The sequence below is a fragment of the Lolium rigidum genome, chromosome 2 (genome assembly GCF_022539505.1).
Source record: "Lolium rigidum isolate FL_2022 chromosome 2, APGP_CSIRO_Lrig_0.1, whole genome shotgun sequence".
Lineage (NCBI taxonomy): Eukaryota > Viridiplantae > Streptophyta > Magnoliopsida > Poales > Poaceae > Lolium > Lolium rigidum.
This window is the reverse complement of record NC_061509.1, coordinates 84,998,092-85,014,140: the sequence shown is the minus strand read 5'-3', so window position 1 is coordinate 85,014,140 and position 16,049 is coordinate 84,998,092. Positions and strand designations below refer to the sequence as shown.

Here is a 16,049-nt window from a genome sequence, read left to right as displayed (position 1 = left end):
TCCGATCATTGATCCGATCCGCGCGCCCAGGCTGCTCCTGACATTGTCCTTGAAGAAATCTCCCTTGAGTCGATGGCCATGCATCGGCTTTCATGTCCTTAAGTCGATGCCTGCTGCATCGGCTGTGTTCGAAATTTTTCGAATTTTCATTTTAATTTTTTTTACGGCCGACCTGTACATCAGCCCCCATATTCCAATACCCATCAACAAAAGATGAGATGCTTCTGTTGCATATCCTCGCATTTTCATATACCTGGGTGCCCCCCCGAGCCGATTCTGTCAAGAAAATTGATGGTATCGGCTCTGTTGGATAACATGTTGAACCCAGGTAGAAAGGTAGGTGAGGATAATTTTGGCCGATTGCTGGAATCGGCCTCCACGTTGCTTGTTCGTTGAAGGTTTTGTAAGTTCCCTTCGTAAATTTTTGGGGCCGATCACAAGGATCAGCCTCTCCTGGTTTGCCCATTGGTTTGATCTTGCTACTTGGTCAGCCGGATGAAACCAACCCAACCTCCGACTTGATGCGCCCGCCGTCGTCCACCTTGTGTGCTCCGTAGAGTCGTGGAGCGCTACGCTCCGTCGGCAAGACGAGTACCATGTTTGTGCCAGCCGATGTCTCATCATCGGCTTTCCTCCGTTTAGGGCGCCACTCCATTTTCCGTGGACGACCCTCTTCATCCAGGGTTCGCTGAACCTTTGCAGCCAGCTCAGGCCATGCCTTTCTTAGCGTATGCAGGTACAACCTTTCGGCTTCCTCCAGGCCGCGCAATCGCTGAACCCCGCGCTTCCGGGAACGGCCGAGTCCGTCGTGGGCACCACCTTGGCCGGTGGTACCTGTCTTCTTCCACTTCCCCTCGTTCTCCGAATCCTCAAGATCTGCCCAACGAGGTGACTCAGCCGCGTTTGCTTTGTGACGGGAGAGGCCCTAGGCGCCGAACACAGACACGTTGGCTGCCTCCTTCTTTTTCTGATTGCATTCTGGGCAATTGCCGATTGTGGGCAATCGGCTCATTCCTGAATCCCAGCAGTGTCCGAAGAAGGGGCAGTCCCAATGCCTGGCGTTGTCGTCTTGCTCCCTTGATGCTTCCGTGGCATAGCGCTCGTGTTCCTCCTCCTCGTGATCCTGCCGACGATATCTTCTGGCTTCTCTAGCCAAACGATCTTCTCTATCACCGTAATTGGGTCGCCGGCGTTGACCATACTGACTAACATATTTGTTGAGGAGGTGAACAGAGAGGGGTCGCTGATATCTTATATTCTTCACCTCTCCCTCTCGTGACATAGCGCTTGCCATCATGACGGAGCCGATCGCGTGGAGCGGCCTCTTCTCGTATCCTTGCTGTGAGAGCAGCTGCCCTCATCTCCATCTTTGCCGCAGTGGTTTCCGAGTCCTACCATGTTGATGCCGAACGAGGGACCTGGCCGGCAACCTTCGTGGTAGGTGATTTCCACCATGTTAACGGCGGGGAAGGGTTGGGTGTCGACCTTCATGGCGTACCGGTTGAAAATTAGCCGCCCCTTCTCTATCGCCGCTTGGATGTGCCGACGCCACACCCGGCAGTCGTTGGTGGCATGGGAAAGCGAGTTGTGGAATTTGCGTACGGCTTTCCGTTTAGCTCTTTCGCCGTGGGGAACTTGAGACCTTCAGGAACCGTCAACTCGTTTCTCCTTGAGCAGGAGGTCGAAGATTTGTTCAGTCTTGGTCACGTCAAAATCAAATCCCCGGGCGGCCCCGGTGGCTTTACCCATTTGCAGGCCACGGGGTTCCTCCCCGAGTCCACTCAGCCACCGCTATCTCTTGGCCTCCCGCAGGCACTTCATCCTCCTCCGTATCGACCATGACTACCGCACGCTTGAACTTGTCTTGGTACAGGTCGGGGTGGCGCTGTTCATATGCCGATAGTTTCGAACCATGTGCGCCGGTGAGGGATAATCCGCTTGGGAGGCCATGTCCTTGAGCTGTGTTGCAAGGCCTGCTATCGCCAACTCGATCGCTTCCTTTTCAGCTTATACGAACCGAGTAACATCGGTTCCTGAGATTCCTGAAGCGCTGGATGTATTCTCGTCACCGTTTCTCCGCGCTTCGACGTAGTTGTGCTAGATCGGCAATGCCGGACTCGGAAGCTTCGAATGGTATTGCATATGGAACTCGTTCTTCCAATTGCTTCCAAGACCGGATGGAGTTCGCCGGTAGAGAGGTGTACCATCCAAAAGCCGATCCCGTGAGGGACCGTGAAAAGAGCCTCACGCGTAGCTGATCCGACACCGAAGCCGGTCCTAGTTGAGCCAAATATCGGCCGACGTGCTCGATGGAGCTGGAGCCATCTGATCCACCGAATTTGGAGAAGTCGGGGAGCCGATATTTTGGTGGCAGCGGGATCATCTCGTAATCGTCGTGGTACGGCTTGGAATAGCCGATCGCCCTTCTTTTCGGCATCATGCCGAACCGGTCTCTCGGCATGGTACTCGATCCGATCCGCCGTGCTGGCCGTAGGAGTTGCACTCCGAAGATTCGCCGGGGTGGCGTACTTGGCCTGCCACGTTTGCTTTTCCAGCTCCGAGCCGCCTGCAGGAGCTGGGCTCGGGAGTTTCGTCGGTGTGGCGTATTTAGTTAGCCACGTCTCGCTCTGTCGCCGACGTTCCTCCTCGTCTTCGCCGGAGTCCCCGATGTTGTGGCCTGGTTTGTGAGTGCCCGGTCACCACAATCCGGCACATACATGCACGCGTACCCATGAGGGATCTCCTTAGGCGCCTCCATTAAGAACTGGTAGTCACTGGGGTCGCCACCAATTCTGTAGACGAGGAATGCCGGTGTAGCCGGCACTTCAGCAGGTGCTGCCAACGCAAATGGCAGCGGTGGACGGGACTGGAATGGCAACTCTCCTTGATGCGTCCCGAGAGCTGGTCCTGACGGCGAGTACTGGTGGCTCATGATCTCCTGGATGACGCGCGAGCGACACGCTCCAGGCACGTTGACCAAGTTCTCGAGTGGCGGTGTAGCGAGTGAGCCACCAGGTAGTTGATCTCCTCGCCGCAGACCCCGGTGCGTTCCTCCGACGGGGCGGAGAGGTCTACCCCATCGAGTGCACCTTCGGTGAGAACCCCTTCCATCTGATGCCACCGGAACGGGTTCTCTGAAAAGAGCCGATGAGGTCGGCTTCGAGGGTAGCCTTGATCTCGTTGTATTGCTTCTTGAGGTCATCAGGCAGATCCTCGTAGGTGACTGGCGTGCCGTCCGCCATCTCAGATGTAGATGGCGATGTGGTTGATGTAGACGATGGTCCCACCGGGCGTGCCAGAATGTGTTGACTGCCAAAACCCACCCTCCGGCTGCAGCGCCGTGTGTTCCCGTAGGGCCTCCGGTGACGCCGCCGTGCCCGGCCACCGGCTTGCCGTACTCCTCCACCTTGTTGGTTTCGTGCCCGTGCTGCCCCTGGTACTCCATGCTACCTATACGCTCTTCAAATTTCAGGCTTGACTGCGCAGATGAAAAGTGGCTCTGTATATATCGAGTTGTTGCGACTTGCGATGCAGAGAAGATAAAGTTGGGTTGGTTATTTATAGTGGTTCCAGTTGGAGATGCAGGTGTACGTGTGCATGCACACGTATATATTGGTCTCATTATGATGGGGTGGTTACCCGCCAAAAAACAAAGCCGGGATGATAGGTGTGCATGCCACGGCTTCGTCAATAGCGACACGTATGGCTTCGGGCTCTCTGGATGGAAGGACACGACTCCATGAACCATGGATGCATCTGCAGTTCTGCATTGTACATGTTTGGTTTGGTACAGCGTGCGTGCTACGTGGAAAATCTGATTACCATAATTTATTTCCCTGCTAAATTTAAGAGGAGCCACAGTTCAACTTTTCTTAGTTGCTCTTCGTGGTGGATCTACAAACTTTTCAAAATAGAGAATCAACATATAATTGAATGGTTAAAAGAGCAGTGATACTTTCAGCCTACCAAAGTTAAATACTATTAGATTTGACACAGTTGTCTTATAAAGATAAAATATTCTTCAGTAAGAGGCGATATTTTCGTCAAATTAAGTTTCTTAAACTCAATCTCTCAAAAGTGCTCACAAAGATAGGTTGTGTGTGCGTACGCCATGCGTTCATATGAGTAAGTATATATGTGTATTTGTCAGCGTCTACGTCTATACTATATTTGTAATAGGGTTAGATGATTTGACAAGAAAATAAGCTTTAAAGGGGGGAATGCTAAAGTTCTAGGTGGGACAATTAAATATGCTGTTCATGTCATGCCTCTTTTCATCGAACGGACCACAACTATTGTTTTCATTGTATATCAGCTAAGGCTGGTGCCAACGCGGGCTGGAGGCGGGGCGGTACCGCCCGCGTCGGGGCGAGAGGGAGGCGAGAGGCGGGCGAGACGCTAGCGGCGGGCGGTGGATCCACCGCCCGGCGGTAGGGGCGGTACCGCCCGCCTATAGCCCGCGTTGGAGGCGAGAGGGAGGAGATAGCGGTGCTAGTGGGGGCGGTAGGGAGGCGGTAGGGAGGTAGGGAGGAGAGAGAAGTGAGAGCTGGCACTATAGCCCGTGCACTAGCACCATGGGGTGAGAGTGGGATGAGAGTGGGGTAAAAGTTGACGTGGCGAGGCTATAGTGGGGTGATGCATTGGTACCAGCCTAAGAGCATCTCTAGCAGAGCATGTAAATACGTGAACTGAAAAATGTGAGTTCAGTTCACCGAACTCGTGTTTGCGGTTCGGAAAACCGTTATCACAGATTAGAAATCGTAAAAGTGGAACTGAAAAATGGAATTTAAAATGCCACGGGTAAATTAGGCGATAATCGAGATGAATTTGATGCTCTGATTGAGCATCAAAACTTACATAGTTCGAGAAATTAAAGCTATAATACTTGTACACCGGCGAGCGCTACTTAGATAAGAAAAATGCAGCCTAAAATAGTGGTCTATACGCGCGGCGTTGCCGGTGGTGGCGCAGCGTGTCGGCAGTAAACGGCGTCGACGCTGTCGTGGAGGAGCTTCACGCGTCGTCGGCGTCAAGCTAGACTATTTCGAGCTTCACGCGGCGGACGCGCGCCTCGCGGCGGGCCGCCTCGTATTCTCTCACCTGGCGGACGGTGTCCGCCTCCTCCCGGCGGAAGCGAGCACGGGCCTCCGCCTCGCTGACGGTCTTGGTCTGCGCGAGGACGGCCTCCTCCTCGTCGCTGCCGTGGACGTAGTCGCCGGTGGAGATGGTGGGCGACCGCGTGGGGACGAGGTCCTCGTCGTCGCTGCTGTCCGCGACGGGGAGCCGCGGTGCGCGGCGACTGGCCGGACGAGGAGCCCTCGTCGGTATTGACGTACCTGGCGAGCTTCCCTGGGGGCGTGAGCCCCACTTCGTCCACCGGCGGGCGATGCGCTTGCGCGCGCCCTCCGACCGGTTCCATTTGCGCCGCTCCGCCTCGGTGCGGAACACAGGCGGACGCGGCGGCGAGTCGCCGCCGCCCAATCCGGCGCCACGGCCTTGGGAGCCGCCACGGGACGCCATCGCGCCAACGCGGAGGGTGGATTGGTGCCCGGGCTCTGCTGGATTGCTCGCCAGAAAAGGGGCTTGGCGGCGGCGAAGGGAGTGGAACGGCCGAGGGGTGTTCGGTTTTCAAATCGAACTCCCCTCCGCGAACCCTTTTAATACGGGGCGACCGCTCGATTTCTCAGGGCCGAACTCGTTATACGGATCAGGCCGCAAGTTCGGGCTCCGTTCTGGCCCAGTTTCGGCCCGAACCCCTATTCTCACCGGAATTTTACGGTTTCGGCTGCGAGTTCAGGCTCTGCTAGATGCTAGAGATGCTCTAACAGCATCTTCAACAGATGCGTTAAAATACCCTTATGCTTCCTTGATCACGACTTCACGAGGCAGCTTCATAGGAAGGACATTATCTTTCACAAATTCCATACTTCTGCCCGGATCAAAAGCCTTCTCTCCATGAGTGACATTATTCCTGGAGTTCCAAATGGGGTGATTATCATCACTCTGTCTTGTCTTTGTCCACAAAACCGGAATCACAGATTTTATTTACAGCCGTACAGGGATCAACGGTCTTCAGCAAAGCTGAATCGGGAAGCAGCAGTACCGTCCACCTCTGCAGCAATCCTCAAAGCCAAAGACGAGATGTGTTGACCAGGCATGCCTAGGACTCGATCTGGTGGGCAGCGGCAGTGTGCGTGCAGCTAGTCAACGACCAACGCTCAGTTTTAGATGCCCTATACATGAATTTGTTCATGATCGAGCTCCAATGTAACACCTGCCGCAATGTAGAAACTAATTTTGCTATTAAATAATTCTACTCGAAGTATTTACCAGACCAGTGAGTATTCCAAAAAACAGAGCTGCACAAGTAACATTAAAATTCTATATTTACTGTTTGCAAAGGAGGATGCAAATCCAGATTAAGTCTCACTCTGCAATAACCACTATCATGCACAACTTCCAGTCATTCTGGAACAATTGATTTGCCTACAGAGAAAAACTCAGAAAAGGTTACAAATATACATGAAAACTCTATTCGTCAATGACCAAACTGGCTGGAGGAAAGTTAAGATATGGGCACTGAAAATTTGAGACGTCATTATGCCAATACTCACATTTCATCAAGTTAATTGCAGTATAGAAAAATATTTATAGAAGCCCTCCCTCCAACTTTTTCTCTGTGACTTGCATATGATTTTCCAAATTCACGGGGATGCTTCCATGCTGTATATATGCACGCCATTATCTACTTATTATTTTATGAAGAAGTACACTAAAATATCTACTTTACTTTTTGTACTGACTATGAGTTTACACACGCTGACGATTCGTGCAAGTATTATAGAACCCAAGATAGTACATCTGTCCCTACTCAAGATAATATCAGAAATAAGGGAAAAACTAGATTAAAAAATGCATCATCTCTTTTCTCACGAGGGGAAAAGGACAAGCGGTATGAGAATTCGCATGCAGATCGGAGATGTTGGAAGGAAAAGTAGGCCATGAGAGACCAGTAACACATTATCTTTCAGAAAAATAATCAGAATTCAAGTGGCTGGGCATCAATGAGACGCACAATCGGCTATCGCTCTCTACCTCTCTCTCTCTCTCGCTCGCTCTCGCGCTCTCTCTCTCTCTCTCTACATGTGTGTTTGTTTACCACTGTGGATGTATATGCTAGCTGTTTCTATTTTCTGTATGCAGTTAACCACATACAGGAGTGGAAATTCAATTCGGCTCCCGGGTGCGTATGCTCCCTCTACCAAAAAAAGCATGTTTCGAAATGTCAAAAAAATTGGATAAAAAATTCTACATGCACATCTCCATAATGTATGTGCATTCGCCAAGTTTCACGAAAAAACAATATTTTTTGTGATCTATGTAAAAAAGGAGAACTTTATCTTGTGAAAAGCATTATTTTTAGGACTGAAATTTGTCTTTTTTACACATGTCACATGATAAGTCGATTTTTTATGAAACGACTTTGTGAGCGCGTAGCACGTGAAGATGTACGTATGAATTTTTTGTTTCAATTTTTTGAAATTTAAAATGTATATAAGATGTATTTCAAAATATAGGGAGCATATGCACCCATGTTCCAAAACACCACTCCCGTGCTTTAAATTTTTACATGGTTTGCGTCATAGCCATCAAACATGTGGTTCTAAGGGTTTTGTCACTGTCTTCATTGTTTATACCAAGAATTCACTATTGTTGGATGTTTATGTGTTTTTTTGATACTTCGGTTAGTTTCTGAAGTACCTTTGATTCTTCAGCTTGCAATTTTTTAGCAGCACTACTTTAGAGCTTAGATGGTACATGGGCAACAGTCAGTTCAAATGTTCATGACTTTCAGTAGACTAATTTGTCCAAACCTTGCTGGATAGTGTCCTATGCATTTGAGAGGGCACTCTATTACTCTACTCATTGTTTGGATTTTATTGTCTGAATTATGATTGTCTTTGATCTATTTTTTAATTATGTTTTCATAGTAAGCTTACTGATTCTGTTTTATTCTGTAGAGATCTGGCTATGAGGTGTACTTGCTGGAGGCACCAAAGGATCCAACAGTAAGTTTTCGTAATATCACATAATAAAAGGTGCTTATCTTTTTGTGGAATATGTATTTAAGCTGCTTCATGCAGCTACCAGTTCTATCTTTGTTGAATAAACCATGGAACCTCAGTTCCAAGAACTCACCAATTATCTTTTTTGGTATAATTTGACGGGAGTTGATCGGTGGCGGTGGCGGCTTTGATGAGGAGCTCTTCTCCGATGCTTTTTAGCGTCGGACTGAATGACAGTAGGGCTGTCGCTCCGCCGCTGCTCTGCTCCGGCCAACAGTGTCTCCTGTGCTTCGTCTCCAAGTGGTTCGTCCCCGGAGATGGTGGCGCAGTCCGTTATCCGAGCTCGATCTGGAGGAGGAAGATGGAGGACTTGATCGCGTTTTTGTTTTTCTTTTAGGGTCCTCTTTGCTTATTTTCTAGACCCCTATGTAATTCTTTGTATCTCCTAGGGTCGTCTTGTACTCCAGTTTATAATAGCAGCTTTGTCGGGTTTCCACCCGAAAGAATTTCAAAAAAAAATCTGGTTTGCAATCAACCAGAGGTTTCTGAAGCATCTCTTCTGGGAAGTAGAATATTTGCTTCTTGACAGAGCTTCCTAAAAAAGGTGCTATGACCCCTTGTAGTAAAACAAGTAGTCTTGGATAACCTTTATTATTGGTGGATAAGCATAGACAGTTGGCTGATGGCTACGTAGACAGTTGACTTGACTTCGTGACGATGTATGTTTGGACTAGTTGAAAGGAACCACTTCTCTCTTGTGTTCTGCTCATCTTCTTCTGTGACATGCGCTTGCACACCATCCTCACAAGCTCACAAGGCTCAACACCAATGGAGCTGGCGAAGTCTGTCTTGCTCGCCTTGCTTGCCCTTCTTGCATGGCTCGCTGCTGGTTCCACAGCCGATGACCGCCTCACTCTCATGTCATTCATGTCAGGCATGGGAGCAAACTCCTCGTTAGCTCTTGCACAGTCATCATGGGGAAACAGCTCTGTTCCCACATGCCAGTGGCGTGGTGTGACATGTGGCCTAAGTGGCCGCCGCCGCGGCCGTGTGGTGGCACTGGACCTCCCCAGGCTCGGCCTCGACGGCACCATCCCGCCGGAGCTGGGTAATCTCACCTACTTGAGGTGGCTCCATCTCCCTGCCAACCACCTCCATGGCATACTTTCCCCAGAGCTCGGCAACCTCCCTGAGCTCAGCCATCTCAACCTCAGTTAGAGCATCTCCATACGCGTCCCCCAAACCGTCCCCCAAAGCGATTTGGGGCGCGCCGGACAAAAAAGCGTTCCAGCCGCGTCCCCCAAAGTCCATTTTTGTCCGGCGCGGCCCGATACGGTGTCCGGCGCCCCGAGCCCGTCCCCGTCCCACGGGGACGCTCCGGGGACGCCGGACACAACGACAAGCGAGGCGGGGAGTGGCGGGGCCGACGCGTCGGCCGGCACGGCTAATTTTAACCCTAACCGTCGCCTACCTCGCGACGGAAGTTATTCGCGCGCGAGTGACACACGGCGGCATCTTTGCCTTAATGGCGACGGAGGGCGGGCGAGACGTCTCGTCGGTGCTGCGCGGCCTCCACGCGTCGCCGGCGTTCGCACGCCACCGCCCGTTCCCGCGCGATCTTCCCGCCTCTTCTCGTTTGTTCCCGCGCTTTCTTCCCGACGCCGGCGTCTATAAAAGGTCTCCCGGCTCATCAATGGTAGCCACCACACCCCGCCGGCAACAAACACAGCCCTCGTCGCTCCACGGCCGTCTCCTCCATCACCAGTGGCAATGGCGAACCGCCCCGGCGATGGCCTCTTCCCTCCACCGCCGTCTCCTCCATTGACGAGCCGGCAGCGGCGTGCGGCACTCGAGGAGGCACTCGAGGAGGAGGCCCGCCGGCCGGCGTGAGGCGCAAGCAGGCGGCGGATCTTGCGGCGTTCTCCGCCCCGCCTCCGCAGCCTGAGGAGGCCGCGGCGGCAGCAGCGTGGCGGAGCGATGAGTGCGACACCGTTGCGGCGTTCGACGCCTCGACGGGACAAGAGGCGCGACGGCGCCGGTTCCGGGAGGACATGGAGCAGCGATGGGCCGACGAGCGCCGGCGCCGGCCGCGACGAGCGGCGGCGCCGTTCCGTGAACGGCGTGACTCGATCGAGCGCCGGCGGCGTGAGTCGATCGAGCTCCGGCAGCAGGCGACGGCGGAGGAGCCGTCGACGAGCGGGAGTCGGCGCTACGGCGCTATGGGGAGGCGGGCGGAGCGTAGGCGGCGGCCGACGCGTTTGCGGCGGCGATGATGGAGGCGCCAACAGATGTGGAGGAGGAGGCGCCAATGGAGGAGGAGGCCGAGGCGGAGGAGACCGAGGTGGAGGAGGACGACGACGACGACGAGTTCGACTGGTCCGACGACGACCGATCAGCAACGCGCCCTCGTCGAGTCCTTCGAGTCGGAGAAGAAGCTCCAGGACGACGCCCGTGCCCGCGAAGAGGCGCAGATTCGTCGCGCCGTCGAGCTCTCCCTCCGGGCGGCACAGCGAGGAGGGCGGAGGAGGACTATCGGCGGGAGCGGCACCGTCCGGCCACCGCCGAACGCAAGGAGAGGAGGCGCGCGCAGGAGGAGCTGCGGCGTAGGGGAGGCGACGACGGGCGGGAGCCGTCGAACGCGCCGCCGGGCGGTCGGTAGCCTAGGTTTAGATGAAATCTAGCCGTTTTCATTCAAACTTTGTAATATATAATCAAAATTGAATGAAAACCTTTATTTTCCTGCACAAATATTCATTTGGGGGCGGCGTTTGGGGGACGCGGCTGGGGAGCGACGTCCCCCAAACGCGGCACGAGCAAAACACGTCCTCCAAACGCTCAATCCGGCGCGGTTTGGGGGACGATACTGGAGATGCTCTTACAACTCATTCCAAGGGAGGATTCCGGGGTCACTTTCAAACTGCACCCGTCTCCAGAACCTATTGCTGTATAGCAATAGTCTTCATGGCGAAATACCACCGGAGCTCTGCTTGCTGAGTGATCTCAAGGTACTCAGTCTTGGCCAGAACACTCTAATAGGAAACATCCCACCGGGGATTGGAAACCTTGTAAACCTAAGAACACTGAATCTACAATTTAACAACCTATCTGGGGGGATCCCACAGGAAATAGGTGGTCTCATTAACCTTCTTGGACTAGGTCTAGGTTATAACCTTCTGAGAGGTTCCATCCCTGCTTCACTTGGAAACCTTTCAGCACTCCAATATATCAGTATCCCTTCAGCTAAATTAACAGGGAGCATACCACAGCTGCCAAATCTTTCATTTCTTCTTGTCCTTGAACTAGGAGTAAACAACCTCAAAGGAAGAATTCCTGCATCATTGGGAAATCTCTCATCACTAGTGTTTCTTAGTCTTCAGCAAAATCGCCTCACAGGGCACATCCTAGAGTCATTAGGTAGTCTTCAGGTGCTTAATAACCTTGATCTTTCACAAAACAATCTTTCAGACCCCATACCACATTCTCTTGGAAATCTAGGTACCCTTGTGACCCTCCGTCTAGACTATAATGAACTGGAAGGTTCTTTTCCTCCATCGCTGCTCAACCTTTCGACTCTTGAAGATCTAGGTCTACAAAGCAATCGTCTTAGTGGGTCATTTCCACGTGAGATAGGTAATAAGCTCCCAAATATACAAAGTTTTGTTGCGGATATCAATCAATTTCATGGAACAATTCCATCATCCATTTGCAATGCCTCTATGCTTCAAATTCTGCAAGTAGTATATAACTCTTTGTCTGGACGAATTCCTCCTTGTCTTGGAACTCGACAAAACAGATTGTCAGTCGTGGCACTTTCAAAAAATAAACTCGAAGCAACAAGCGATGCTGATTGGGCATTTCTGTCGAGCTTGACAAATTGCAGCAATTTGCGGAGCTTAGATTTGGGTTACAACAGTCTTCAAGGCGAGTTGCCTAGTTCAATTGGCAACCTTTCCTCAGGTTTGAGTTTTCTTATCATAGCAAACAACAACATAGTTGGAAAAATACCTGAAGGAATAGGGAGCTTGGTCAACTTGAAGTTACTTTACATGGATTACAACCATTTGGAGGGAACTATTCCAGCTTCTCTTGGTAAAATCAAGGTGTTGAATCGATTATCTCTACCACATAACAACCTGTCAGGATCCATCCCACCAACTCTAGGCAATCTTACAGCACTAAATGTATTATTGCTCCAAGGAAATGCACTTGATGGAAGAATTCCCTCCAGTCTTAGCAGTTGCCCCATAGAACAACTGGATCTTTCATATAACAGTCTTACTGGCACAATACCTAAAGAACTCTTTCTCATGTCTACCTTATCCAGCTTCATGCTTCTGGGGCATAATTTAATATCTGGTACTTTGCCATCTGAAATGGGTAACCTAATAAATGTTGGAGTGTTTGATTTCGCTTCAAACAACATTTCTGGAGAGATTCCTGCCTCCATTGGTGAGTGCCAGAGCTTGCAGTATCTTCACATATCTGGAAACTCACTTCAAGGGGAAATTCCATTATCAATGGAGCAACTAAAAGGTCTCTTGGTGCTTGACCTTCCAGCAATAATTTCTCGGGTGACATCCCTCAGTTTCTTGGGAACTTGAAAGGTCTTTCTGCCCTGAATCTCTCATTCAACAATTTTGAAGGTGAAGTCCCAAAAGATGGAGTGTTCCTCAATCTAACAGCAATTTCGATTAACGGAAATGATGGTCTGTGTGGTGGTATCCCTCAATTGAAATTGCCACCCTGTACCAACCACACCACCAAGAAGCCATCCAGGAAACTTGTCATGATAATCTCCATATGCAGTGCAGCATTATTTATCACATTAGTGTCTGCACTGTTCATATTCTACCATAAGAGCAGAAAAATGAAATCAAGCGCACAATTATCACTCATCAGTGAGAACTATATGCGGGTTTCTTATGCTGAATTATTTAAAGCAACAAATGGTTTTTCTTCTGAAAACCTCATTGGAGCAGGAAGCTTTGGCTCGGTCTACAAGGGAAGCATGCAAAGCAATGACCAACAAGTAGTCGTTGCTGTGAAGGTGTTCAACCTCAAGCAACGTGGTGCTTCTCAAAGCTTCGATGCGGAATGTGAGACACTAAGATGTGTTCACCATCGGAACCTTGTAAAGATACTGACAGTATGCTCGAGTATTGATTTTGAGGGCCATGACTTCAAGGCCCTTGTATATGAATTCCTAACAAATGGAAACTTAGAAGAATGGCTACACCAGCAGCTCATGGGAGATGGTGAATACAAGGCAAAAGATCATATTGCAAGGCTAAGCATTGCCATTGATGTGGCATTCTCACTTGAATATCTTCACCAACATAAGCCATTGCCAATTATTCACTGTGATCTTAAGCCAAGTAATGTTCTCCTCGACAATGACATGGTTGCTCATGTTGCTGATTTTGGGCTTGCAAGATTTGTACACCAAGACTTGGAGAAATCAAGTGGTTGGGCTTCAATGAGAGGAACAATTGGTTATGCTGCACCAGGTGCATTTTAAATTTATACTTTTATATATACTCCATACATAACTGCTTTTGTTTATTTCGGAGTATGTAACTTGCAATATCGGTTGTTTTTTTAAAACTTTTTTTTTATTTCAGAGTATGGACTTGGAAACCAAGTCTCAATCCAAGGTGATGTCTACAGCTATGGCATATTGCTGCCAGAAATGTTCACTGGAAAAAGACCAACAGACAGTGATTTTGGAGAAGTTATTGGCCTTCGTGAGTATGTCCAGATGGCACTGCCAGACAAGATTGCTAATGTCATCGACCAATGGTTAATACCAGAGATGGGAAATGATGAACAAGACAAGTCCAACTCTAACGAGAGTAGAGATCTTCGAATTGCTTGCATCAGCTCGATTCTGCGTATTGGCATTTCTTGTTCAGAGAAGACACCAACAGATCGCCCACAGATTGGAGATGCTCTGAAAGAGTTGCTAGCAATAAGAGACAAGTTTCACAGGAATCACTCCGGTGAAGGACCAACATCAAGCCACTGAAGCATGTGGAGATCAGCAAGGTGTTGCAAGCTGCCGTCTCCAATCTCCTATCCAGTGCAGCATTTACAGAAGGCTCGATACAAGATTCTAATAGTTGGTCTGAAGTCAAATTTTTGTAGCAGGCCTTTTCATAAAGCATTAAGACCCCTCCCACCACCCAAGCTATCATGCTCCCATTTCCCAATGTACTATATGTACCAATTAACTGCAACAGTTTTCAGGCTTCCTTCCACAATTGAGTGCTTTCTACGTCACTACTTAACGCAGAAGCGACTGGTGTTATGGAAGACACATGTTACTGAGAGATCTCAAAAGGCTTATATGTACCAACATTATCCAGCCACCATTGTCACCGTGTTCCTTGTTTTTGTGCGTTGGGTGTTGGGGTTGGGGGTAGGGCACAAAAACAGTACAGTGGAAACTACTACTCTTATGAATTAGGCCTACAAGAAATATTTGCGAGAAAAATGAGTATGGAAAAACTTAAGGACATAGGTACCACTGGTATATCTATTGTTCGCAAAGGATGGTGCAGATCCAGGTAAGTCTTACTCTGCAATAACCAGGCTGTGATGCACAACTTCCACAGAGTGTTGGCAACTTGGTACTCATTAGGAATCAGTTGCCTGTAGAGAGTATAAATAAAGCATAAACTCACAAAATTTCAAAAACATATTCAAACATATCCATCAATGACCAAACTGGCTAGGGGAAGTCAAAAGATGGTAAGAACATGGGCATTCATTGTTCGACAAGTCAACAGCTGAGTTATATAGTTGCATTTACAACAAAACTCTTATATCAATAAAGACAATGAAAAATCTTGCCAGCTTTTGTTCAGCATTGATTTCTTCTAGTTTTCGTGATTTACATGGGGACAATTTCATGCTGTATATATGTATGAAACTGTGCACTAAATTTTTCTACTTAATACCACTAGTATAGACATAAGGGCACAGCCAGCTTTTTTCATCTAAAGACACCACTTGGTATAGATTAATTAGGGAAAGTGGCTCGTGATTTTTTTCGAGAAACTAAGTGGCTTACGATTTATGCAGCTGCTGTACCACATAGAAAATACCATTCTGACTACCCAACAACATATCTTTAAATGTTACTAGAAAACAACTGCATCCTAAATGTGCTGATTGGAGGGACATTTTTCTCCGTGCTGTGGCTCAAAAGGTTGCCACTGACATGATTATGGTTACTATATCTGGTTCAGCCTACCTTCTTGACCTCTGTATAGAGCTCTACCATACCGGACAAGTCCTTTTCATGTGGTGTTTTGACATGTTTCCGTACTGAGGAGGGACCTACAGACGGCTTCAATCTTCTGTTAATGTTCTTCGCACATAAAAAGGTGGCTATCCATTGAAGTTCAAAATACAAGCACACACAACTTATGTATAGACCATTCAATCAACAATGGTCAATATAGATCATGCCTGCAAAAGAAATTACATGTTTCGGGCAAGGAACTGGCATACTCCTAAATTTATCATCCGTAGAATGTAGGCATCATTAAGCTTTTTGTTATGACTAGATGGCCGGCTTGGGAAGAAATGCCCATACCTTCTGAACAGAAATCAGAATATTAATTTTCTTCCCAACTAGGCGGGCAAGAAAAAGATTTTCATACAAGTTCACTACACGCAGGAGCTTTGACGAGGTGCTTGTCAGACATCGATTTCCTCAACGTCTCTACATCATTCCATCGACATTGTTCAGCGTATATGTTGGACAGAATTACCCTTGGAGTTGTGCATGAAGGGTCCAAATCATAGAGTTTTGTTGCTGCTATTTCACCAAGTTCTGCATTGGAGTATTTTCTACAAGCACCAAGAAAGGAATACCACATTGAAGCTGGTGGATCATTATGTTTCAGTAATAAATTATAAGCTTCAGATAGTTTCCCAGCACGGCAAAAAAGATCAACCATGGCGCTCAAGTGTTCA

At 49.2% G+C, this 16,049-nt stretch overlaps 1 protein-coding gene and 1 pseudogene across 1 annotated transcript in view; one reads left to right on the top strand and one right to left on the bottom strand.

Moving 5' to 3' along the window:
• LOC124686850 (dehydrin DHN1-like) overlaps nucleotides 1-3,445 on the bottom strand; it is a 28,598-nt gene extending 25,153 nt beyond the window's left edge. Inside the window, exon 1 of the mRNA XM_047220737.1 lies at nucleotides 3,324-3,445. Coding sequence (XP_047076693.1) covers nucleotides 3,324-3,445 — 122 coding nt within the window. The remainder of the gene's footprint in view (nucleotides 1-3,323) is intronic.
• Nucleotides 3,446-8,873: 5,428 nt separating this feature from the next.
• LOC124692039 lies at nucleotides 8,874-14,423 on the top strand (annotated as a pseudogene).
• Nucleotides 14,424-16,049: the final 1,626 nt, after the last annotated feature.